Below are 25,437 nucleotides of genomic sequence, written 5' to 3' on the forward strand. Positions count from 1 at the left end.
CTCTTCAGGGTGGTCTTATAACAACCTGAGACCTGATCTAGTATCTGTTGACATCAATAGAAAAATATTTTGTGTACCCAATACAAAAAAATCCAGCACACTGCTATTTTTGGTTTTCATCTCCTGGTATTACTAATGATCATAGAGATTTTCCAGAGATTAGTCACTGGCAAGTGTCCCTTCCTGAGCCTGAAGGACCATTCAGGCAGGTGTTAATCTCCAAGAATAGCTCTGCACTTGAGTCATTACTGAAAAATTGAATATTGTTTAGAGGCTTAAGGTGTATTTCATAACTGTTCAGAGAGAGATAATGGGATGACAGTTTTTACATCTGTAGAATTTGCACTGTAGGACTTTAAATTATTGATGGCAGGAGCACAAAGAGATAGCTGAGTTGAATGCAGGTGCTTTTTGTGATAGTTGTGTAATTGCTGCTACTTCTATTTACCTCTTCTTTTTTTGAAGTCAGTTTATTTCCCACAAAACCCTTCCCTACATACTGCCTCCAGCACACTGAGTCCTGACATTGCTTCACAGTTTATCTAGCTTCTGCCTGGTTTCAGTGATGGAGGATCAATGGAGCCATGAACTTGCCAAGTTCTGTGTAAGTCCAAGCCCAGCATTCTCATCTCCTCAAACTTTGGCAACTGAGAGATTAGAGACCTGGCCTGTCTCCTCCCAACAACAGCTTATCCTCTGCTCTCCAGGTGTATCATCCTCATTAGAGAGGCGTCAAAAACTTCTTTTATGTCCTTTCTCCTTTTATTCTCAAGGCGTTCAGGCAGCAGTACCTGCTTTGAGAATGGCAGCAGATGCAGGCTGTGGAGCTGTATTCTCATGTTACTGGGTTTCCTCAGGAAGCTTTTGACTAAGCAGCTGCTGGCTCGTATGTAGTCAGAAGCTGAATCTGAGAGTGGAGTAGAAATGTCAGAGGAAATATAAGAAGTCGCTGCCTGCAGCTATTTGCTACCTTTCTTCAAAATCTGCAAGGCTGGTAGAGCAGAAAATATCCCAGTATTGCATCTGGCACCTTCACTGGAACCTCACCTTCCTCGGCAGCCGAGCTGACACCACTGGATTTTGTGCAGAACCAGAGTATAATGCATTCCCTCTGCCAACTTCGCTTTGGTAGGGCAGGGGAAGGGGCAGAAGGGGTAGTAGTGTCATCATTTCTTAAATTTCTCTTTGCAGACTTCGAAACCATCTGTAATGAGCTTAGGATGTACTGCCTTCTTACTGTTCTTTTCTTTTTTTTTTCCCCTTTTCCCTCACATTATTAAATGCAAGTGGCAATTACTTCTGCTTTCAGGATGCATGACTGTAATGATAGTAGAGTACTACCCATCTAAGGATTGCACTCTCTTTTTTTTTTCCTCCCCCCTCCCCCCTCCGCCCTTGCTGTCATAGTGATCCTGGAAATGGGGAATTATGGTGTTTCACATTTCTTTTGCCCAATCCATGCCACCCAAACAAAATTTTCTTTTGCAGCCAGGGCTTTGTGAGCATCTCTTGTAAAACTCCGCTACAGGTCCTGCATATGTCTCTAATCTGGTGCCAATGCTGGCATCGTTAGGCTTGGTTATCCCTGCTGTGGCCATAAGTAACCCCAGCTCTGCTCTAAAAATAGAGAAATGTGAGTGGCTTTTGCTCTGGTGTATGCCTGAAACGTGCTGAGCCAGAAGCTTGGTGGTTTGAGCGGAGAAGTCCATGTTAATGTTGACGGGCCTTAGAGCATGTCTAGCAAAGTCTACAGATTTGTGAAAAGAGACAGATGAAATTGTCAAGGGGGTTTGTGGGTTGTGACCTTGTCATTCCTTTTTGCCATGCAGACTTGAAATTCTTGCTGTGTTGGAAGTCACTTCTGGCTCCGCTTTGCTGTCAGATGTCTGTCTCTCCCTCTCCTGTTGCTTCTTCCAAAGCTTGCTTATTGCTGGCCGTGCCAGGAGCGATGGATCAGCTGAGAAGGGTGTGATTTGTTTCTCTAAGCTGGTTATGAGTTTCAGTTGCGCAGGATCCATCAGTCTCTTAATTTCTCCATAGAGGGTTGCTGTTGTTCTTAATAGGAAGCTACTGTTCGTGGCGGATGTTTTTCACGTAGGCTTCAGAAGCAGCTACTTTAAATGTGGTCTGGCACCTCTGCAGACAGAGGCTGAGCACTGGGCTTGGAGAGGGGCCGGGGTGAGGATGGCTGGGGGCAGGACCTCCCCATGGTGCAGGGATTGCTTATAAATAGGAAGACAAATTGAAATGTTCCCTTTTTGGTTTTCCACCTCCCGCAGTTCTTGGGAATGAGGAAGGAGGCCAGTAAGAAATGTTGGCATTTTAGTATTTTAGTCAAAAGCAAAGGCAGCTGAAGGGGAATGCCTCTTTTTTTGATTCTTTTTTTGAGAAATTTTGCCGCAGAGATAGTGCCAGGTTGCTGTGCAAAAAAATCCTCCCTGGATTTGCTTGGTGTTCAAATACAGGGGTAAAGCAGTTGACAGTCCCTGTCCGTGAGATTGCCTGAAGTGACTGAGCGAGCAAAGGCTCAAGTGAAATTCTTCCAAAATGCCCTCGTTTACACTCACTGCATCCTTTTCCAGTAAAACCCTTCAAATGCTGCTTCAAAAATTCATGAGTTTGAGCGCTTTAACGGAAGCAAGGGAGAGACTTTTCCGTTTCATCCTGAAAGAGCCTGTGGAAAGTTCAAAGGGAACTTTTAGTGTTTAGTTATGCTGCATTCACCCATCCAAGAACTCTTCTCCCTGAGTTACCTGAAGCTTTAATGTTTTATTGAGATCGCTGTGGGATGTTGACTTTCATGTAAGGCTTGTAAATGGGCAGCCTGTAAAACCAGGGCACTAATATATCAAATATGAATTTAGCTTAAAATGATGGATGTTATGAATAGGATTTTCCAGTCTTTTCCTGCTGAAATTGTTGAATATTTTTCTTTAATTTTCATTAAAGCAGAGCCAGGGTAGTGCAGAAAGATTTAAAAATCTCCAGTCTATAAAGACAGTTATGAATTTGAGGAGCACTGCCGTTGGGATTTTTTGTCTGTTTTGTTAAGTGGTAGTCAGCCCTTGAAAAATGTGTTATTGTTCTACCTGCATGATTAAATTCACAGCCTGCTTGTCTGTGTAAAAACACCAGCAGTGATGCAGTTACATTTGCAAGCTTTGCTTGTGAGATGTTTTCACTCAGCTGAATACAAATTAAACTTGGAGTGCTGTGAAGTCCAGTTCACAAGGTGCTCTCTGCAAAATGGAGCATCGCCACCGACATCTGTGGAAGCACGCTTGCAGTAGTCTGTGTACCATTTCTCCATGCAATCAATTAGTGCTTTCATTTAAGATTCGGTCTATGGAAATGAAGAATGAGGGAGGTTTTAAATATGAATTATTGGAGTTTTGAGTGTGGAGAAAGTCATAATCTGAGATGGGAGATCTTTTGGTTCTTTTAGACTAGGTTAATCCTGTAATTGGCCCCTTGAAGTTTCATTTTTGTTTTTGGTATGTACTAGCTATTTCTTTGTCTCCATGGAGTTAAATTTGACACTTTTTTTAATGCAGAGCTTTCTACAACTTTTTCATCTGACTTCTTTTAAGAATAACATCAAGGATTTTCAGGAGAAATTATCGCCTTTAGGGTTCTATTTTCTTAAGTTTATGTCCTCAGAGATATAAAAGCAGATTAAGTGTCACTATTGCAGCAGAAAAGAAACTCGGCAATACATGCAACAGAAACAGACTGTCAGCAAAAAAAAAATTCAGCTGTGAGAAGTCAGCATTAAAAACAATCTTATTATTTGTCTGAGGTACAATGTTGCCCCAGGGAAAGTCAACAGGGGCTTTCCTATCCATTTCTGTAGCCAGAATTCATCCTTTAGTTATAATTTGAATTTATAGTATGAGCTTTAATTCCATTGAAGTGAAATATTTTTTTAAAGGAGAAAGGTCAGGGAAATAAAGCCCAGAAGACATACTACCATCTTTTTATCTCTGGCAAACAAAAGAAAAAGTACTTCATAGCTGCAAATCTTTCACAGGTCTGAAAGAAGAGTGAACCAAGGTGCTTGGGAAGCCAGTTATAGCATAGGCTGAACCTATGCTTTGCTTGGTGGGACCAGTTGCAGACTGGCTTGTTAAATGGCTGGGGAGGGGAAGGCCAAGAGCACAAAAGGCCACTTGCTTCACAGACTGAAATAAGGCTTAGCTAGCCCAAAGAAAATGTATACGTATGTAACTCAAGGAATAAAGCCAAGAGTACAGATGGTACTTTTTATATCGGCTTCATTCTTCCCATGCACTCTTTTCTACACTTCTGGTTGATTGAGCTGAGCTTGCAAAACTCTGAAACTAGTGACCAAGCCTTTGCAATTTCCAGCCATTGATATTCTTCCTGGTCATTGCAGCCCCACATCAAAATCTTCTAACAGAAAAAGGTCCGTAATGGTGCTGGGTTTGTACATGACTGACCTTGATCACGTCAGCCTGCCAGGCTGATTGTAGTTTAATTGCAATCACCATTTCCAGCCAGTGTGTTGATTCTTGGCTTGCACCTTTTTAGACTGCAGTCACTGAAATGATAGAGCTCACTTGCCGGCCACTTCACAGCTGAATTGAAAGGCACACGCAGTAATACCCGAAATTAGAGTCCTTGTGACTGATTTCTCAGGCCGTAGCTGGCTGAGCAGTAGGTGTAAGTGGGGCAACTGTCAGCTCCACTGAAATACTGATTTACAGCAGCTCTCGTTGTCAGTCCTGAGGAGGAACTGACATTCCCTTCGCTAAGCAAGTTCATGCTGTATGAGAAATGAATTTCACCCACACTCACAAATAAGTTAATTTTAAAGTACGGTCACTTAGAAAAGGAGGGCAGTTATATTAATGTATTATTTATAATGCACCTGTGATGCATGATCCTGTGTTTTACCCTATATTTTTTAATATTCTCTAGCATTTGGACAACTAGCCTCTCTGCCAGAAGTAGCATTTTAGATTTGAACAAATTCCAAAATAGCTGTTTTTTCAAGCAGCATCACCAGCCATGCTGCACCTTTTCCTCCTCTGCCTCACATGCAGAATATACCTGGAACTCACACTGCCCTGCAGCTCAGAGCAGTTTGAGCTGAATCTGGGTTTGTGGCAGCTTTGGAGTCCAAAAACCTCTGGAGTCGTGTTTCTTTCCATGCTGGTCAGGAGGTCTCTAAAACTACAATGTGACGGTTATGTCTCCAAAAATATTTTGGGTCTTTCACAGTGATTCTCCTCAGAGACTTGTATTGCTGCTTTCCCTATAGCACGGTGGAGGGATGGGTAAGTAGTTCTGAAATTCTGCCTGTGGGAGATGCCTGGTTTAAGGCATGGTATCAATACTTGATAACAAAATGCTATATGAATTCTTGATTTGCTTTACCTGCCAAAATAACATACTGATTGCTCAGCTGGTGTGAGCAATATGCTTAATTACAGTCTCCTGGAACTTCTGTACAACAGCATCATGGGTTGGTTTTTTTTCAGGCATTCTCTTCTTCCCTTTCCCCTGAAACTATAAATAGTTTAAGATATACAGGCCATTAGATGAAAGCAAGATAAATGTAATTCACAAGTTTAAAAAAAAATTATTTATACTTCATGCATGCATTGACAGAATAGCTGAGCTTTGATCGTCAAAGTTGGGTTGATTTAAATAAAAAAGGCAGTGGAGTTTTATTCTGAAATAACCCCCTCAAATCCTGAAGGATAGCACTGTGATGTTGGTTTACTACCCCAGCTAATCAAATTATCACAGGTTATAGGCAAAATGGAGGATTTTTTTTTATCTGCTAGCATAGAAATGTCAAAGCAGGATCTCCAAGCAAAACACTGTTTTCGTACCCATAAGCATCTACTATTTTGAGAACCAAATAGCTATTATTACCCTTAATATCTGTCCATAATATCTGTCTAAAATCAGTGGGATTTCTCATATACTTTAAACTAGAAGATTAAGAATCTTCTTCAACTTGTCTGTTAAGCAGGGAGGGGGGAAAAAGCCAAAATTCATGGCAAGGCCTATTATTTTAGATACGTACTTTGACAGTATCCACTTCCAGCTGAGATCAATCGGTCATAGCTTTTGGAAGACCTCAATGTCCTGACCACTCTAGCAGTTTTGGCAGACGCTCTTAATATAAACCCAGCTATATCAAGAAAGCTCTAGTGTGACAGCTTGCTTTGCTTAGAGCGGTTTTTTGTATACTAGTGCAACATATAGCTGTGTCCATGGGAGTTTTTGTTGGTATAGCATGTTCGTATCCAGTGTACTATGCTCATATCTTGAGTTTTTGCTATACATCCCGCACTGTGAATTTGTTCATGTGTCATCTCCCAGATGCACACGTGTCGCTGAAAAGGTTGCTTTCCCTACCTTGCCCCTAGGTATTTAAAATACCAGTTCATGGCTGTAGCCTACAAGCTGCAGATAATTTCTCCCATTCTGCAGGCTGTCTGCTGAGCTGCTTGTGTGTGTGCTCCTTAACGCATTGCAGTCAAAATGCACTGACTTCGCACAACACTGTTATTTAAACTAACACCTCTGATTTTGAGTAAAATAAGTGGTAACAGAATGAAGCTCACACCCATAGAGCAGAAAAAAGGTGGGAATATAAGGGGGTTTCTTAGTTCTCTTAAATGCAGGAAAGATTAACCTTAAAGTATATATTTGTAAACACATGCAGTTATTTACATCCTGGCAAAGTGGGTATGAAATGCCACAAAACAAAAGCAAGAGTGGTTTGTATGCAGGATAAACTGAGCCAAAAAGGACATCTATACATTCCTAATCAGATTTAGCAGTGTGTTAGAGTTGGTGCTAATGACTATGCAAAGTGTAAGGCATGAAGAATTGCACTCAGAATGTGGATGCAGATGTATGTGGATACTGCTGTGTGTCTCTGTATGGTTTTTTTTTCATAATAGTGTTTTATATTTATTGACCAGTGATTAAAAAAAAAAATCTTTGTATTATGAAGATGTTTATAATTTCTCATAATTATAAATTCTGTGCTGTACCAAGATATCCGCTCTGGAGTGGTTTATTTTGTTAATAGTCATCTCAGAGAGGCACTTCAAGACCAGCTCAGGACAGGCAGTGATATTATGACTGTCATTTGAAGCCCTGAAGAAAGAATTTCCAGTATTTTTAAATGATGCATTTAAGACTTTTCTAGGCCTCATAAGACAGCTGCTCTCCAAAGGTGATCACTGCAGATTGCACAGCCTATTTCAGACCTTTTTCTGTCACCTCTTTAGTGCTGGAACACAGAACTACTTGCACTGTGTGTGCTCACGGAAACTCTCTTATCCTCTTTAGTGATAAGCATAGCTCTTCGCGCTGGTGTCAGTGAGTTGCTCCCCCTGAAGAAAATAGAAAAGGGAAAAGTGCAAGAAGCAGCATTTAATTGTCAGTGATGAGGTGGAACAGCACTGATTATTGTACTACTTGTACTTCTGTGTCTGTCATATATGGGCTTACTAGTGCACTCTCGAGAAACGACTCCTAGAATAGCAATACTTGCAATACTACTTTTTGTTCATCTTTTGTTGCAGAGCTGCCTTTATTGCAAGGCAATTGACTTTTTCCACTGAATTGTATCGCCTGTCAAGAATTTTCATGTGACTATCGGAAACATGCTGCCAAGAATTTTCATGTGACTATCGGAAACCTGCTGCAGAGTCTTCCCTATTTGCTATTCACTCCTGTTCTCTTCTCCCTTTAGCAGGTAAGCACATGTTTCTGCAACACTATTTTCAACTGGAAAATGTTTCCAATTTCAGACACCTGGAGAGTTCGTTTTGTTGGACTAACTAGGGTTAACATCTGTCTTCCAAAATTTCCCACAGAACCCACTGTATTTTCTGCTGTAGAAAAATATCTGAATAACAATGAAGTACTTTGGGATTTTTAACATCAGCTCATGTCAGTCTACATCCCTCTAGCTTTAGTGCAGCTTAAAAAATGGTATGCATGAACTTTCAGCTGTGAATCTATTTACAGCTGAATCAGGGTTGTGAGCAAGCAATATAGAAAATTACTTGAATTTCTGCACTCTGAGAGGAGCCTCTAAATAACTTCATGTCCTTGGGAAAAAAGCCCTGAAATAGAGAGCCAGAATGGGTGATGCAAAAGCTCGGGTGTTACCCATCACGGTGACCTCGAGCAGAATGAGAGGGTTCAGATACTGTTCACCAAGATCATAGTCAGACAACCGTTGCAGAAACAGATTAAGCTGCCCTGGCTGACTGTGCGCTGAAGCATATGAGGAATTCTCAAATGACCTATATATGATTGATGTGTACGTAGGTGTGGCAAGAAGAGGCACCGAACAGCTGAGTGGTAGTAATATCTTACACAGCTGCAGCTATTTCTGCAGAGGTGCTTGGCACAACCCTCTAGAGTTCCTTAATATTCCCGCGTTTGAGATACAAGGTTTTTAGGAAGGAGGAAATTTTTACAGATTTCTTGAAATCACTTGCAGTAAATGCTAGTCATGAAGGGAGAGTGTGTATGGGGGTGTGTGTGCATTTATGTGAAAGGAAAGTAAATGTGCTTAACCTGTCTTTGATGTTGCTCTGTTTTTCTTTTAACATTATCATTGCATGTTAGCTCTTATTTTTTCAAAGCAACTTAGAAATTTTCTCAGAAAACAATTGCCAGTTTTCTCCTCCAAAAGAATTTTCTTTCTGAACAGTTTAAGGCACTTATTTTCCCTTAAAGATTTATTTGCTTTATCACTAGGCTGCAGAAGCTAACCTCTGCCATGGCTTCAACTTTTTTTTCCCTCTGTTTTTTTAAGCAAAGAGGCCTTTTCTAAAGGATTCACTCTTGAAAACTTCTGGTTTGATTTACTTGGCGGTAATGCATGCTTTCTTCCCAGTTTGTATCAAGCGGTAAATGATGGGAATGCCTGTTCTGTGCTATTCCATTGCTGTGGTAGCTGGATTTTGCTACAGTGGTTACTTGGTCTCATCTCAGGCTGCAGGGGTAAATGGTCCCCTATAATCTGCAGCTCCCACCGGGGCCTTGCACCGTAATCCAGTGCAAGGCTGTGACCTACAGCAGAATTTAGCTTGGTCTGTAAACTGGGCACAGATGTTTAAAAGTGAGAGAAGTCATATTCATTTGTTCTGCACTTTTTGCCGTAAGGATTTCCAAGGTGTTGTTAGCTACTGCCTTTCTGGATTCCCTGGGAAGTGAATTAGTGGTATCAGTAGCAGAGAAGGGGGTATTGTACCATGGGAACTTGATAGTCCCAGGTCATGAAGAGTATGGATATGGGTATAGCTTTTCTCCTTATAAGTGGTTCCTCTGTAAAGTTGAGGGAAGAATCTGGGTATAACTCAGTCAGGAAATCCCTGCTACCTCTGCCCACATTATTCAACCATACCCAGAAAATATCTGCTCCTGAACTTTACAACCTTCTCTAAAACAAGGACCCATGTCTGCTGTTAACTAAGTCAGCAGCCTACCAATTAATCTGTTACCAAACATGAGTTCTGTCAGCAGCACCTCCCAATACAGCTGCTAGGAGGATTCAGCCATTGCCAGAAGAACTAAAAGCTGCTCTAATGCTTCACTGAAATATTTTGAGAAGTTCAGTGTGAACACTCTATCTTTTTGTTCGTTGTTAAACTTTTTATTCTTGGTATTCTGTGTAACTGCCCCTCAGAGTAAACGGAGACACGTGCATGCCTTCTGTTTCTGGCAGAGCATTTGCAAACTATCTCACTGTAAACTGTTTATAGTTTACTATGTAATCTGTAACCTTACTATGATGGACAGTCAGATCAGAGTTCCCACCATAGGAGGAGGCATTATTAGACATTATGCCTTGAGCAACTTAGCAAACACTGTGTCAGGGTGGTGGCGACTAGAAATACCAATGCCTTATGAAAAAACACTGCCTGCCTGCTGCAAACCCAGCATTTTATAACCGCTTGGGTTTTTTTCATTGCAAAAGACATAACTTACTGGCAATATAATAGACTTTAAGTGATGCTTATGGTTTTATTGTATTCAAATTTTATATTCCAACAGTGTACATATTTTCCCAGTTACATTTATTATTTGCTCTTCATTGTGGTATGATATAATTTAAAGGTCTTAGGAGTCTGGTCCTGCTGTAACAGGGACCATAGAAAACATGTATTGAAGGTTTCAGGCCCCCATTAGTTTGCATCTGCAGGCCATGGCCTTTGTAGATGGTTGTACATAGGTTTTACTTTCTGGATGTGTCCCATACTATTCCATGGAAGTATCACAGGTTTCAAATCCAGCACATGCAGAAGCCTTGGCATGGCAGGGGCCTAATCAGAAACAGCAAAGTAATATATTTGCTATGCTCACAAGGAGACAGAAGTCAGTAGGAGAGTGTTGAGATCATAAAGGAGATTAGCAGTGTTTACTATGTCACAGGTGATAAGCACTCAATCTGTTCATAATTAGTATTATGAGAAGTTCCTGGCAAAGTTGTAACTCTTTCTTTGCTCCCTTTTTTTCTCCTCTTCCAATTCAGGTGAGAACCTGACAGTATTTTTATTTATTGTTTAATTCTCCTTGTCCACTGCTGGAGTGGGTGTTACTCTCAGCTCAACTCTTCTCTAAAATTTCAGTGGATCCCCTAGCCAGAAGATGCTCTTAACCAGCAAATCCCACTTGCCTTTCTGTTGAGGCTGTCCCAGGAAGGCTGCAAAGTTTGTCCTTTTCTCTCAAGCCCACAATGGCTTTGGTCAACAGTAGACTCTCCTAGAAATACTCCTAATTTAATATCTCCCTACTTGAAATACCAACTGAGCTTGAAAACCGAAGATAGCTCCCTAAGGTCTCTTCATCTAGGGTCAGAGCATGTACTTGAGGAAATGAAACATTCATTAGTTGGATGCCAGATTATTTACACTTGTATCATGATCAATCAGGCAGTAAGAGACTGGGGATGACATTCATCTCGTCTAATTTTAGGTATTTATAGCTTGGAATACCATATCCATATCTGAACTGCTCACATTATGTTCTCTTTATAGTTGGTGGAGAGAACAGGCATGTCCCCAGCATGACTTTCCTGACCAGGTTTAAGTATCCTGTATAGGATGTGATGAAGTGTACCCTGGATGTGCCCCGTTTTCTCCAGCAACTACAGAGTGAGGTCTGGATTTTCCTGTACATCTCTACTTGTGAGACGTACATATCCCACTCCTGATGTCCCTTGCCTCATTTCCTAGTAGCTAGTGCTAAATGAGCTTAGAAAATGGAAGGCCAAGCTAGAGTGACTGAACTTTATCACAGGAGAGTCTTAATTCCACCTTCCAGTTCTGACCTGCCAGGTCACTACGCTGCTGTCACTGTGGTCATGAGTATCTTGTCTCTTCACAGCTCTTATGGATAATTTAATCAAAAGGAAGGAATTATTCCAAATGTTACTCCCAATTTTCTTCCTGTTACTTATTTACCATCTCATTAAAATACAGACAGTAGTAAAGTGTAGATAAAAGCATAAATATTCTATCTATAGATCTACCTATCTAACTGTATGTGAAATAACAGCTGAAGTGTTACATTTATTACATTTAACTTTGCTGTAAGTAAAGGAAGGTGAAAATAGTATCTTTCATTCCTCTTTTTTTCCCCAACTCTACTTGAATGCAACCCAAACAACTTTCACAGATCTAAGCAAAGGAGGACACGTCACCTCACTGAGATCTGAATAATCTTCCAAAAGTTAAATAATGAGTATTACCAAAATAAGGCCTTAGAAAGTCATATGCCTGGCACAAAAAATCATGATGTGGGCTTGAAAATGGATTATATTTTTATTTCTGCAGAACTTGTGTCCTGCGTTTGAACTAAAATGGGACTTCTAACTGTTTCAGCACCTAACATTGATGACTAGATAGCATCTCTTGATAAAAGTGTAAGAGAAGTGTGAAATGCAAGTGGGTCCTGGTCATATTTCCATTAAACCTCTTAACTAGGACTTAACAAAGTATCTAATAATTTTGGATGCCTTTTGGTTTTGGCTACAAAAGTTTAGTCCCTCTCATAGGGAAAGAGAGTTATACAATATTAAGGATTCAGCCTTTAAAATGTAAGGGTCCTATACTTCTTTTTTAACACTACAGGGTACCAACTATAGAGTTGGAAAGCCGCCTTTAAAAAAAAAAAAAAGCTTCAAAACATTTGAACGAAGAAGATTTTCTGTTGAAAGCATTGGGTTGGAAGCAATACACTACAGTAAACAAACACTGAAACTTTCTATTTTATTCCAGCAGAATAAGTCTGGATGCATTTACGTTTCATATGACATGCTAAATTCTTGTACTAAACAAACCGAAGAAACCCAAATGGAGTCAATGAACCAAAAACCTGGATTCAAAAAGCCATTTATCTTTATGCCAGTCTGAGTCAAAAGTTCAATTCTGGATACTCTCCTTCCTCAGAGCATTCAAATCTGGACCCAAAACTTCATTGGAGCCAATCTCTTAAAACAGATGACTAATAAAACTAACATAATGGCACGCACATATATACACGCACATATCTCCTTTGCAACATGCGGAGCATTAGCTGGGGGCCAGGATTGTTTTAGATTTATTTTATGTTTAAAGTGATTCAACTTTCCCTTCCCTGTCCTCCTCCCTTCTCCCAGTCTGGCCAAATCTTTGTGCTCGTTCCTACTGCTGCATGGCCAAATACTGCAGAAAGGAATACAGCTTTTTTTTTTTTTTTTCTTTTTGGTAGCAAAAATGTGAAAGTTTTTTGTTTTACTTTTTTCCCATGTTCATCAATCAAATTAAACAGCTTAAAAATTGATGCAAGCAAATGGCATCCAAAGTGCCCTTGTGCATTTTATAATTGCGCCCAGCTGTGATTACAGTCCCACAGAATATTTTTTTGCATTTTCTTTTCTTTTGGTGCACTTCACTGGTGATTCACTTCCTAGAAGGGATTCACCCCTTTTAGGAGAGAGAGAATTCATTGGTTTCATGACCTTTTATTTCTGCAGTAGAAATGGGTGAACTCACTTGGAATAAATACAAACAAAGCCAAAACATTACATAGGACAAAATTAATTTCAAATCTGACCTTTCTGAGTCTTAGGGGGGAAAAAAGAAGAAAAAAAAAAAAGGTTGTGTCTCTCTGTCTTTTGACCAGTGCCCTACAATTTGCAAGCATCAAAATACCACAGCAGGGACTAAAGCTTTATGGATGCATGTCCTGGTGAAAAGCAGATGAATGGCAAAACGGGAAGGCGCGCAGTGGTATGGCCATTTTTCAGGTACGCACTGGGAGCGTGGTGGGGAAGCCCCTGCGGCTGCCTGGAAATGCCCGTATGCCCCCCAGCTGCTTTGAAGCTGCCAGTACACCTTGCCGCTCCGACCCACCTCACCACCACCACTTGTGGTGGCTGTGGCTCAGAAGAGTGGGAATTGAGAAAACCAGCACTTAGAAACATACCGCTGGTTTTTGCCCCCTATTCGATGAGGGGCTGTGGAGAACAGAGCAAAAGTATGAGGCAAGGAGGTCCTCTTTTCTTGCCAGGGATACGAGAGTGTCCCGCGGGAAGCATCTCCCACCAGGAGGGGTACTGACCTCAGATTTTTGTGCCCCTCTGAACAGGGGGTGACATGCCACCGGTCCTGCAAGCTGCCTGAGGGAACGGGGGACCAGGGACGGGCCCTTGCCTGTTGCGTTGTCCCTGCTGTCGCTGCTGCTTTCATGCCATCTGGAAAAGCAGAAGACGGACATCTTTTATTAAAAAAAACCCATACATGACAGAGCAGTGTTGCGGCAGTTAAGCTGTTTCAGTCACGGGGCCGCTGGCCTTGCCCTCAGGCGGCGGGGTCTCGGCGGGCTGCCCTGGTTGCCATTTTGTGTCAGCTCCTCCGAGGTTGGTGTGGCTGGCATTCCCTGCCCTGCTGCTGGTGTCAGGCTGAGGAGCGGGGCAGGGCCCGCAGGGGGACATGGAGCCATCGCCTCTGGTGACCAGTAATAAAATGGCCGCCTGGGCAGCGTCTCCTCAGGCCAGGTGGCGGGAACATGCATCCTGCCTGAAGGAGGCTGTAACAAGTCGTCAGGGGCTCTGTCAAAAAGTTAAAATCTGGTTAAAAGCAACGTGCCTGGGTGCATGCCTTCACAGAAGTTACGGTGCATTTTTTTATTGGGTTTTTTTGTGTTTTAGATGGCTGTTTTCAGGGCTTCCTCCCCACGTGCCCGGTGGGTGGGGTTGCTGAGCGCTGCCGCAGCAGCCCCTGCGCGGCTGAGGGGGCATGTGGGCCTAGCTCTGCCTGGCCACCCTCCCGGGCGTCCTCATCACCTCAGGTCTTCACCCCTTCGGGTTTCATCAGACTGAAACCTGGCATGTGGCTCAGACGGGCTTGAAATTTAAAAAAAACCCAAACAGGTTGACACAAACGGGTTTGTCGGTTTTTAAGAGTCAGGGTGAGCAAAGGCTGTAGTTTCTCTCTGAGGCTGAGATTTGTTTGTCGTCCTGTGATCCTCCCCTCAGCGATCACCATGTCTTACCGTGAAAATGTCAAGTTGGTGAATTTTGGTACCAACCTATTTATAAACACCAAAGTATCTTGAAAGGACTTGAGGTAGGGATTTGAGCACAGAGCTGACCACGGTCCAGGCTTCCCCACTCGTGAGAGGTTTTCAATTTATTTATTTTTTCCAGTGACATTCCCAAAATGAAGTATGCTCTGCAGGAAGCAATTCACGCAAGTGCTGGCTGCAAGCCTGGGACTGACTACCTGGCCTGCGGCTTTCTCTATGAAGGAGCTGTGCATCCTAGAAACATGGCCCAGGGTTTTCAGTACCAGGATGACAGCAGTCCAGCAGAGCATCTGGGAGCCTTGCTCGAGATAAGTCCTTCAACCTTTCTGCTTCAGAGTGGGGGAGCTCAGTCTGTGAGGGCTTTCAAACTGCTGGCCCTGGAGCGGCAAGCTTGAAAGACCCTGGATGGGTCACAGGTCCAAATGCCATGAAGCCTAAAACCTTTTCGGTCCCAGCAGTTTTCAGAAAGGAAAAAAAAAAAAAAAAAAAGAATTTTAGTTTTCCATAAGTTTAGAGAACTTGAACTATTTTGCAATGAAAAAATATAGCCTGAGTTTGGAGAGCAGATCATTTGAAATGACTAAAGGAAGCCTGGTGAACAAGCAAGCTGGAGCAGCAGGACTCATCAGGAAAGAGAGAGAGGAAAGATACCACATCGCTGCTGAAGACGCACAAGCCTTCTGAATGACACCACTGTTCTTCCACCGCATCCCTCAGTACCTTGAGGAGGCTGGTGTTTATGCTGACTTCGGGGAGGGAGGAGTACCTCGACTAGTTATCTAGTTGTTGCTACCTTGTGGGGAAAAAAAAAAATTCTGGAAGCAAATGTAATGGAATTTGCCTTACCTGCTTGATAACAAGGCATTCCTTCAAGGTGATAACTCAAACGGTGATGTAATGTTGATGTCTGATTGAAGATTGAGACTGGCTAACGAGCTGGAGTGAGAGTGAAAGGAGTTTTTCCAAACCTTGTCATGGAGTCTAAAAAATTCCAGCACTCTGCCCTTTGAGATAAGTTATTTCCCAGAGAATCCTGAGAAAAACACTGATGTGATTCATACTGGGAGGCCATAGTGCTGGACCTGCTGACCTGGTGAAATGAAGATTTAAAGGTACAAGTGTAAAATAATTTGTATGATGAAGGCCTTTTTTACCCTTGCTATTTCCACTGCCCTGTATCTCAGTGTGCAGGGACTGTCTCAGCATGTGCGTATGAAAAGATGGCAAAAGGTCCCCGTTTTTAAGTTCCTAATGAAAGCTCCACTGTGCTGAAGGCTACAGAGTCCAACTACATAGCTAGATGTTGCAATTTTGGATTACCTTTAAAATCTGTCTGGCGATTTTTCTATTCAGAAAAATACCCTTGTGATGCCAAGGGAGAATGATAAATTTTCTGAAAGAATCCATTTGTACTGAAGGCTAGGCTTTTTTGACTTTTACAGGACTACAAGATTTGTTCCAGAGAGCTATAGTACTGTTTGAGTAACAGCAGCGTAGTACCAGAGTCAAAGATCCCCCAAATTTGCATACCTGTTTCTTGCATTGCTCAGTACTGAAGTGACCTCCCTGACTTATGCACAGGAGGTGGCAGTAATCTCAAGGCATGGTTCATCTTTCCAGACGTGCTCACATTCTCATAGAGAGAGAATATCACACAAGTGATATCCTGGCTTTGAGAGTAAAGCCAGGATATCACTCGTAACTAACAGCTGGCCACCAGTGCAGTTTATTAGAAACTCAGCTAGTTACCAAAGTGGGTTCTTTATCTTGGTGACCTTCCAAGGCAATCAGAGCCTTCTTGGAAGACCTTGAATCAGAAGTGTTTGGATATAAGAAAAATAGCGCTGCGCAGCACACAGTTTTTATCTTGCAGGGTTCACAGATTTGGAAGGCGCTGTACCATAGATAACTATAGAAGACAGCACTGAGATACTGTAGCTGCTGCATCAAGGTCATGGTGTTCTGGGATCCAATTAAAATTATGCAAGATAGGCAATTTAGGAAAGAATTCACACAGAGCTCAGGAAGGAAAAAGTCATATGTGTTATGAGCTCAGTTACTTTCTAAGATTAATTTTCCACTATCTATCTCATGATCTTGTAATAAGAGCACAAAGTATTTTAAATGTTTGATTTTCTTATTCATCAGAACTCTTGAGTCCTTACTTTCTAAATCACAGTTAGAGGTTTGACTTCCATTTAACAGCAAAGTTGTGGGCTTGCCTTGGAGTATGTACTGGTTGCAATGGGTTGTGAATTTGGTGAGTGGGCAACAGTGAAACACGGAACGGACACGTCTGATGCTTGGAAACCCATCTCCTTCCCTGGAGGTGATATGAATAGAAAAGGTGGTAATGCCGCAGGTCCTGTAATCCAGAGCATTGATCCTCACCTCCTCCAGCATCGTCATCATGCTCATTCGGATCACTGCGCTATCTTTAATTCCCAGAACCTATAAAGAGATAATGAGGAACGATACTATGAGCTAGGGGAATTGCCCTTTGATGGAAAGCTTGATATTTTGGATGGGGGTGTAACAGGCCTATTCCTATCCTAATTCTCTCCTAATTCGTATCTCCTGAAGGACAAGGAAAAAAAAAATTTAGCTGTATCTACTGTACTTTAAGAACTGCTTATATTGTTATGCTCTGTAAACCAAAAACTTCTGCTGGCAAAAGGGATGGGATTTCATGGATGCTTTGAGCAAAGGCTTTCTTACAGGTATTACTAGATTCATGACCTGTGTAAGATTAGGCTGGTGACTTATTCTGAGCTCAGAGCCCTGTTTTGCTAGCTAGTGTACAAACACTGAATGAAAAGTGTAAAGAAGAGCTAAAGAACAGCTCACAGTCCAAACAGGCAAGACAAGGACTTGATTCCCTTAGAGCCAGCTGAAGAGTTGTTTGTAAACACTGTGTTAGTACCAGTGTTTTGGTCTCAGTTTTCCTTTCCCTTTTCATTATATTTAAAAACTTTGTCAGAGGAAGAATTAGCTGACCAAGAAAAGACAAAAAAGAGGGAGCACTAGAGCAAAGGGTGACGGAGAAGCAGGAAGGGAGCAAAGTGGGGAGACTGAGAAGCTCAGTCAGTGAACAGATAAGAAATGTTGTCCAGCAGAAAACTGAAAAGAAGCTGGACATGGATGGTTGCTGCAGTCCAGATGGTCGTTTGCTCAGATGCAGGTCTCTCTCTGCTGAAAAAGTCTCCTAGGCACATTCACACTGCTCTGCCTCACGCTGAACAACGCTGGGAAGCGAAGGTCCAGGAGATTGGCCCTGATCCTCCGCCGGTTGCAGTGATTATGGGTGTCTGTGCTTGGTGCAAGCCAGTGTATCTCCAAAGCAGGCAGTGGAACTGCAGCAGCTGTGGCTGCCTGTGGGTCAGGTCTGAAGCTTTGTAGGATGGACTGCGCTTGCAGGTGTTACTGCAGAAATGGTGAGGGGAGCAGAGCATCCTGTTCTAGCGGTACTCAAAGGAGTCTTCTTGGATATAACCTTCTGCTTGCTTAGGAAGGAGATACTGTCTTGAGCATTTCTTCTTTTTCACAGCATAAAAGATAAAGAAACCCCATGTGTGAGTCCTACAGGCAGTTGAAGGATCAGAAAGCCCAGCTTGGTCTAAAGGGAGGCAACTGTGGTCATGTGGGCATGATTGGTCCCAGGATGCAGAAGTACAGGAGTATACAGGAGGTGTTTCAGAGGTTGGGGAGATGGCTCAGTAAGCCCAGGTCCCCTCCTATAAATTAGTGCTTGGCTGTTGTGAGGACAGAAATAATGCAAAGGACTAGCAAAACCGAGGCTGTCCTGTGACCAGCCTCCATAAACAACAGGCAGAAACTGTCCTTGAGGGTGCCTTTATCTCCAGAGGTTGCAGAGAGTCAATGGGATGGAGGGGGAGGGTGTAAATAGCGCCTGTTTGGTTTCATACTTTCTTTATTCTCTTTATTCTTTGTTTTCTGATGATAAAGGAGCTTTATGTAGATATTGTAGCAAAAGAATTGATGAGTCATAAGGTTTGCAACTTCGTTTCCCCCTCTGCTCTTTTTATTTTTTCCCTGATAGTCACATCTTCTTCTCCCTTTCCGCCTTGCCCCTCCTCTGCTGGCGCAGCAGAACGTGTTGTGCCTTTAAGAAGTGTGGTTTTTCAGAAGACTAATTCCTGAGCTTTGGCATATGTTGAGGCATGCCCTAAGTTTTGTGGTGTGGTTTATGAAAAACTAAAGTGCATTCGTCTAAGGAGGTTTTTAACTCCTTTCTGCCATAGATACACTTTACCTCTTTGTTCTTCGGTTGCAGAGCATACACCATTCAGCATTTCCATAGGGTTTTCTGCTCTCTTCTCCAAAAGAGGAGGGGAGATAAAGTGAAGTAGGGGGCTTTCCTCCCCCCCCCCCCCCACATTAAAATTTATATTTATTGAGTTGTTTTTTACATGGCAAAGCTCTGGTGAATAAAGCTGAGATAGCAAATTCTCTTGCTGATTATATCCTCCCACTGGCACCAATATTGCTGCAGTGTTAACCTGTCATTGCAGTAGCAGAATGGTGTAGCTGAAGACACATTGACCCATAGCAGTCACAGTATTGGCAGCTTTATTATGAGTTTCATATATTGTGAATTTCTTAATGTTCCCATGCATGAACATTACTGTTTCCTTCCTTTCCCCTCTTATCACTGTCAAAAAGAAACTTTTAAGAAGACAATATGATTGTACTGTAAAAATTAACATAGCATTTCATAAATAAAATGTAGGGGGTTTGGGGGGTTTGTTTGTTTGTTTGTTTTAGCAAATCTCCTTCTTTTGAAACCAAGTGTATGCTTGGGGAGATCTGCCTCGATTTTTTTTAACATTTGCTAGGGGCAGCAATATGGTCTTTAAACCACAGCTCCCAGCGAGAATATTGCAGGCATACCAGGAGGTAACTACAGAGTTACCCTTGGTGATTATTTTAAAAGCCATGTTTGCTACAAGGTCCTGGATCTGTATGCTAAAGTTGTCTTGTAATAACAGCATAAATCCTCTTGGGCTGTCAGCCTAGATTCATGTACCTATATGTTGTTTTAGGCCTCGAGATAGCAACTAAGTCCAGGTGAGCAGAATTCCCCTACGTCTCCAGCACCGTGGCGGCTCCGGGACTTACCATGCAGTCACCCACAGGATGTGGGCCCCACAGATGAAAGAACAGTTTCTAGTAGAGACAGGCCTGTTTTTATGAGGAGAGATGTTGGAGGGGAAGGGAGGGAGCAGGAGCTAGGACTGGATGTGCCTTCCACACTGAGGGGGTTGTGTGGCTTTGATTAAATCACTTAACCTTTGAGCTGCAGGTTTCACGTGAGTGAAATAGTAGTATTAGCACCGTCTACGGCATGCTGCGATTGAATGAATTAACGTAACAGTACTTTACAGTCTCAGCTCTGTAAATGTGCTGAGTGCAGTTGTTCTATTTAAGAAGCTTGTGCTTGTTATTGAGCCTACGGGAGGGCCCCCACCAATCCTCCGTCCTCCCCTCCCTCCCAATTAGTCTGGTCAGTGCTCTTATCCCTCTCCATGACCAATAGCGAGCAATCTCTGCCGCTTAGCCTCTCAATCTTGAAGAAGCAGTGCTGTATTGCGACAACTCTCTTCACTAGTGGCTACAGAGGAACGGCTGCACCGCAAGTCTTGGCAAGGACCTTTGTCTTTTGCATCACCCTCCGGTCACCTGGGCCCAAGGAGTCCCTGGCTACCCAGTCCTTGCAGCATTCCCTTGGGACTGTGCTGGAAGGGAGGTAGAGGTCCTGGGATCTCTTGACATCTCTGCCACCTGGTCACGGGGTAGCCTGGGCAAGTCACATCACCTTTCTCTTCTTCACTCTTAATGCTGAAGTGTGGATTGTATCCTTTATCTTCATACCCAAGAGCTGCTCAGGCTGAATTAATGAATGCCATGAAGTCAAGGATGTCCGTGGACGCACAGCACAATGTAAATGTGAAGTATCACTCTGTAATTATGGGTGGAGGTAATCCTTGTTGAAAATTATTTATTTTATCATAAATCAACATTTGATCAGGTGGAATCGTAGGAAGGAGGAAGAAGTGTAGAGAAAGCCTGTCCTCTGTTACCTCAATCCGAAATTTTTCAGGAAACTGGAATGCTGCCTCTCCCACGTGTTTTGTGCATGTGTCAACTCTGAATCTAGTTCTGGTTAGTGAGATTGATGGGGTGGCATAAAAATAGTCTGACTTCTATAGGTGTAATATTTCAACATACAGCCGGAAAGAGGTCCTTTTTTTTTTTTTTTTTCCTTTTCTTGGTATTTGGCATTTTATGAGGAAGCAAAGTACTGCTTTTTGCAGTGTTGTCTGGCATATCCAAGGATAACACAGCAGCTCCCTGGGTTCAGTCAGTTAGCTAGTTGAGGATTTTAGGAAAAAAAGCAGATGAAACGTTATTATGTAGCTACTGACGTACTGGCATCATCAGGGTACAGTTTATAAAGTCTTTGGTGCTGCTGAGGGATCAAAGAGTTAAAAATTCCAAGGGTTTAATCCAGTATAATAACATTTTGCAAGGCCTATCAAATTCACAGCAAGTGAGAAACAGAAAAGCAACTGAGCTAGGTGGAAAATGAAATTAGATGGAATTATATTGCCACAGGTTTATCTAACTAGTTGTTTCACTTAGCAGGGCAGAAGCACGTTTACCTGAGCCCTCAGCAGAAGCTCGGACTGAGTTGTGCTCTCCTGCTCTCCCAGGCTGTATTATCCACAGAAATTGAGTGCCTTTCATCCGATTTGAACAAAGAAGTGTTCTGCTGTATCTATTTTTGGTCACTGATTTGTATGCTGTAGAAGCCATCTCATTCCTTAGAATACAGCCATATATTGTTGTGTTTGTTTTCCTTTTGCTGCTGTGTACATAGCGGATTGTTGTTCGTTTGTTTGAAGGATTTAAACATTTGGAAGAGACTGGGGATAGCGATGTCTTTGTACATAGGTTAGATGTGGAGCTGCAGGTCCGTTCCAAAGTGAAACGTTATGTGCCATCTACTGTGATGCTCATTTGTATACTTGAGGGTTTTGGTGTGGGAAGGACAATCAATATAACGCTAATCCAAGCAGCTGGGTAAAACTGCTACTGCTAAAACGAGCACAAGGTGGAAATGGATTTATTTTCCTAGGTAGTTCTGGAACTGGTTCCCATGGAGGTAATACCAAATACAAATTTTGGAAGAAAATAGTTACATGCAATAAGCTTAGCTGAGTTTGGGTGAGTAGTGAGAAGAATTGTTTTTTACTAAAATATGTCAGTAAATGATGCACGTAGGGCAGATCTCGCTGTGAGAAATTTAGTTCTCCTGTAATGTAAACTTTGCCATATTATTTGGACACAAACAAATCCAATTATAGCCCGAATCTAGACAATAGGTTATCACAGATGGAAAGAGTAAGTAGGAAGTGGGGAAAAAAAGAAAGGGTAAATTCTTCTATATGGTAGCCCCCTTGCAGTGAGTGGAAGGCTACTCTGCAAGGAGCCTTCGTGGCTTTTACCACTATTTGCAGACCAATGCTGTAGCAACAGAAGAGCAGTTATTGGTCTCTGGCTCAGTCTATTGCAAACAGTTTCTTTTCTGAGAAAGCTAATGGCTGTTTTGTTACATTACTTCCCAGCAGACAAGCCAGGCACTCCTGAATTTAAAACAGAACAGCAAGTGAGTGACAGTGAGCTAAGCATGGGCTGGAGTCTTGTAGCAGCATATCCTTCAGCTCCAGTGCTGCAGTCAGAGAGAGAAAGAAGATTTTTCCTTTGAAGATAAGACACCTGGGGCTTTTGTAGAAACTAAGTATGCCGTGAGTTGTGCAGCTGTTATCTCGATTTAAAAAAAAAAAAAAAGGGCAGAGAAAGACAAAGTGTCTCGCTCTTCTATGCACCACCAAAAATTCCTCAAAATGCTAAAACCCAAACCAGCATTTTTCATTCTGCAGTTGTGTTGCTTGCGAATACTTTCTGTCTGGTGGCTTATGTGACACTTCCAGCTGAAGCAGCCTCCCAGGCGAGCCGTGAGGCTGTGCTGTGTGTGTATGGCATAGAAGGAGTGCGGGAGTGTGCGTATGTATATGTATGAGTGAGGGAGCAAGAGCGCGTGTGTGCAGTGTCGTAACGTGGCAGGGCACAGGCAGTTATGAAACTTTCCAATAAAGTCTCAGTGCGTCAGTATTGGTTGCTTGGGTGGTTTTTTTTTTTCTGTCCGTTGCCCTCCAGTTTCATTTCCATTTATGAGTGCAGAGAGAAGGAGGGAGAGGTTGAGAAATGCTAGCAGACCCCCCCAAGCCGCTGGAGGAGCGGAGCAGTTCCCACGACAGGTGGAGCACGCCACTGCCGCGGCGGCGCTGAGCGAGATTCCTGGGTCGGAGATTCCTGGGTCGTGGTGCCCGGGGACAGGGGGAGGGGAAGCCCTCGTACTCGGGGCAGCTGCGGTTGCAAGGGGCCCCTTCAAAGTGCTGCAGCAGCAGCCAGAAGTTCGACTTTGATTTTTTGAAAGGACTGGAGAAATTATTAACCACAGTTGATGACGTCAGAGTTGATCTGATTAAAGGTTTGTTTTCTTGCTGGCAGAGGTGTGCTCCGTAGAGACTGGTTCTCTCTTCTTTTTTTTTTAAGTTTCTTTTTTGAACAGCAAACGGAGGGAACTGCTCGCATTGCTGCTGCTGCTGCTGCCGCTGCTCCAGCTGCGTGTGTGTGTGTGTAAACAGGATGGTGTATCTGTAGCTGCCACGCGCAAACACACATTTGACCATGAGGACTCTTCGCAGGTTGAAGTTCATGAGTTCGCCCAGCCTCAGTGATCTGGGCAAGAGAGAGCAGGCAGCCTTGGATGAGCGGGGGACCCAGCAGCGACGGGCCTGCTCCAACGCTACCTGGAACAGGTAAGGTCTTGCACGATGTGCCGACTCCCCTGCAGCCTCTCCATGCTCCCACGGCCGTGATTAACGTGCGGATAGCCGCTCCATCGGCTTGCAGGCTAGGCTGCCTTGCTCCCAGCTCAGCAAGGTTACAGTACGCCGGGCTTCCGCGTTAGCGTGTTACACGTACTGGAGTTTGCGTTCAAGTAGAAGACGGGAGCGGCTTTTTTCCCCGTTACTGTTAACCTTTCTCTGAAGGCTGACAGCAAAGAGCCTTTCCTGCAGATGGCTCAGCCTGCTCTTCCTTGTGACGGACAAGGACTTATTTCCCAGGGTCCAGCTACAAATTTGTCTTTGTGTCTATCTAGATATTCTCATTCGAGGTTAATTTGGTTTATTTTAGTTTAAAAAAAAATTACATATACGCAACTATTAAAATACATTATTTTTATCTGCATAACTATATATATTGCTGGTTGCTGATACAGATATGACAAAGTCTACTCAATTTACTCACATTAATACAAGTATGTCTGTGCGTATGTGTATGTGCGCATGCAAGCACATGCACTTTGGACAGGGAAAAAATAAGCTCTGATTGTTTCCTTTATTGTCTTTATACATTTGAATTTTATTACTGTTTTACAAAAAAATCCATGCAAACATTTTGTTCTGAATGTGTCACTTAGCACAGATATTCAGAAAGCATCTTAATAACCATTTTGGTGACACTCTTAAAGATGGGTCTAAGTTGTTAGGAATTATATTCTTACGTCCTTTTTGAAAACGAAATGTCATATCCTGGGTCACAGCTTGGAACGCGTCATTTGTAATGTTTTATAATTGTATGGCTGTACAGCTGTAGGAAGAAAAATACCAGTGAACTATAGACACATTTGTTAAAGGTATTTCAGTTTTGAGGGGAAAAAAAAAAGCATTATAAAATGCCACATCTTCTGTCTCTCTCAGCACTTGATTTGTGGTTTCACATCTGCATTATGAATTACTTTTTGAATGCCATGAGCACAACAAGCACTGAAACTGTATCGGTCACGTAAAAGTCAGACTTTCTGTTCAAATATTGTGCTATTTATATGACCCAGAGTTGCACCCGAGGTCTGGATGGTGGTGGTAATTAAAGGCTAGTTTGGGCCACCTTGGCTTGCGCCAGTTGGGACTTCATTTGGCCAGTAGCCCCATGGGAAGCAGCAGGGAGTAAGATACTCCTTGGTGTGAACCAAGGTGAGAGAATACGTTCCCCAAAGCCTTTTTGTGATGGTGTGCTGACAGCTTTTGTTGGCAGGGATTAGCGTTTCCAGGTCTTGCTTGCGGAGAGGGCGCTGTGGAGGCGGATGCAAATGGAGAGCAGGTCAGGCACTGGGTTTGCTGGGAGGGGGAGAGCTCCAGGCTTAGGGGCCGCTGATCTTCAAACCAGAGGATTTTCCTAAGTGAGCCGGAGCAAGAGTTTGTTATTTTTAATTCGGACAGGACAGGTATAGCTCTGGCCAGAAGTGGTTGCTGATCAGCAAGCTAGACATCTGCACATTTCATCCAAATGATTAGACAACTGTCCCATCGCCTCTTCCTGGAATGGGTGTCTGCAAGTCATCCTGTTGCCGCTTAGCATGAACTCGGGCCTAACCATGCTTTCCTGCTGTGGGTTGCCTTTTCCCTGTGCAGGGATCGCCGGGCCGTCCCTGCCGTTTGGTGGCACGTGCCCCTGAAATGCCTTGGGAGCGCTGGCAGGGCTGCTGTTGTGCGGTGGCAGGCTGGCACTACCTGTGGTGGCAAGTCAAGTGGGCATTGCGTGTCTGCGCTAACAGCTGCCTAAAGCTGTGGCAAGTACTGCAGATTACGGGCCAGTTGTACTGCATGGGCAAAGGGAAGGCCCTTTATTTCTTATTTAATGGTGCAAGGCTTTCTCCTGAGCGGAAGAGAGAGTGAGGGTAATTCTTCTTTCAGGTGCAAAAAGACTTGT

The 25,437-nt window shown here is 43.0% G+C and overlaps 1 protein-coding gene across 2 annotated transcripts in view; it reads left to right on the top strand.

Annotated features, from left to right (window-relative positions):
* Positions 1 to 25,437, top strand: part of PRR5 (proline rich 5 (renal)) — a 93,485-nt gene that overhangs the window by 15,462 nt on the left and 52,586 nt on the right. Inside the window, exons 2-4 of one of the 2 annotated variants that reach the window (XM_010575272.1) lie at positions 7,575 to 7,655; positions 7,691 to 7,747; positions 23,370 to 23,483. In XM_010575272.1, the coding sequence (XP_010573574.1) occupies positions 23,380 to 23,483 (104 nt within the window). In that variant the 5' untranslated portion in view covers positions 7,575 to 7,655; positions 7,691 to 7,747; positions 23,370 to 23,379. Of the gene's footprint in view, positions 1 to 7,570; positions 7,656 to 7,690; positions 7,748 to 23,217; positions 23,484 to 25,437 lie in introns of those variants that run through there. The other variant, XM_010575270.1, reaches the window with a different exon arrangement.

The sequence above is a fragment of the Haliaeetus leucocephalus genome, unplaced genomic scaffold (genome assembly GCF_000737465.1).
Source record: "Haliaeetus leucocephalus isolate CR32 unplaced genomic scaffold, Haliaeetus_leucocephalus-4.0 Scaffold473, whole genome shotgun sequence".
Classification (NCBI taxonomy): domain Eukaryota; kingdom Metazoa; phylum Chordata; class Aves; order Accipitriformes; family Accipitridae; genus Haliaeetus; species Haliaeetus leucocephalus.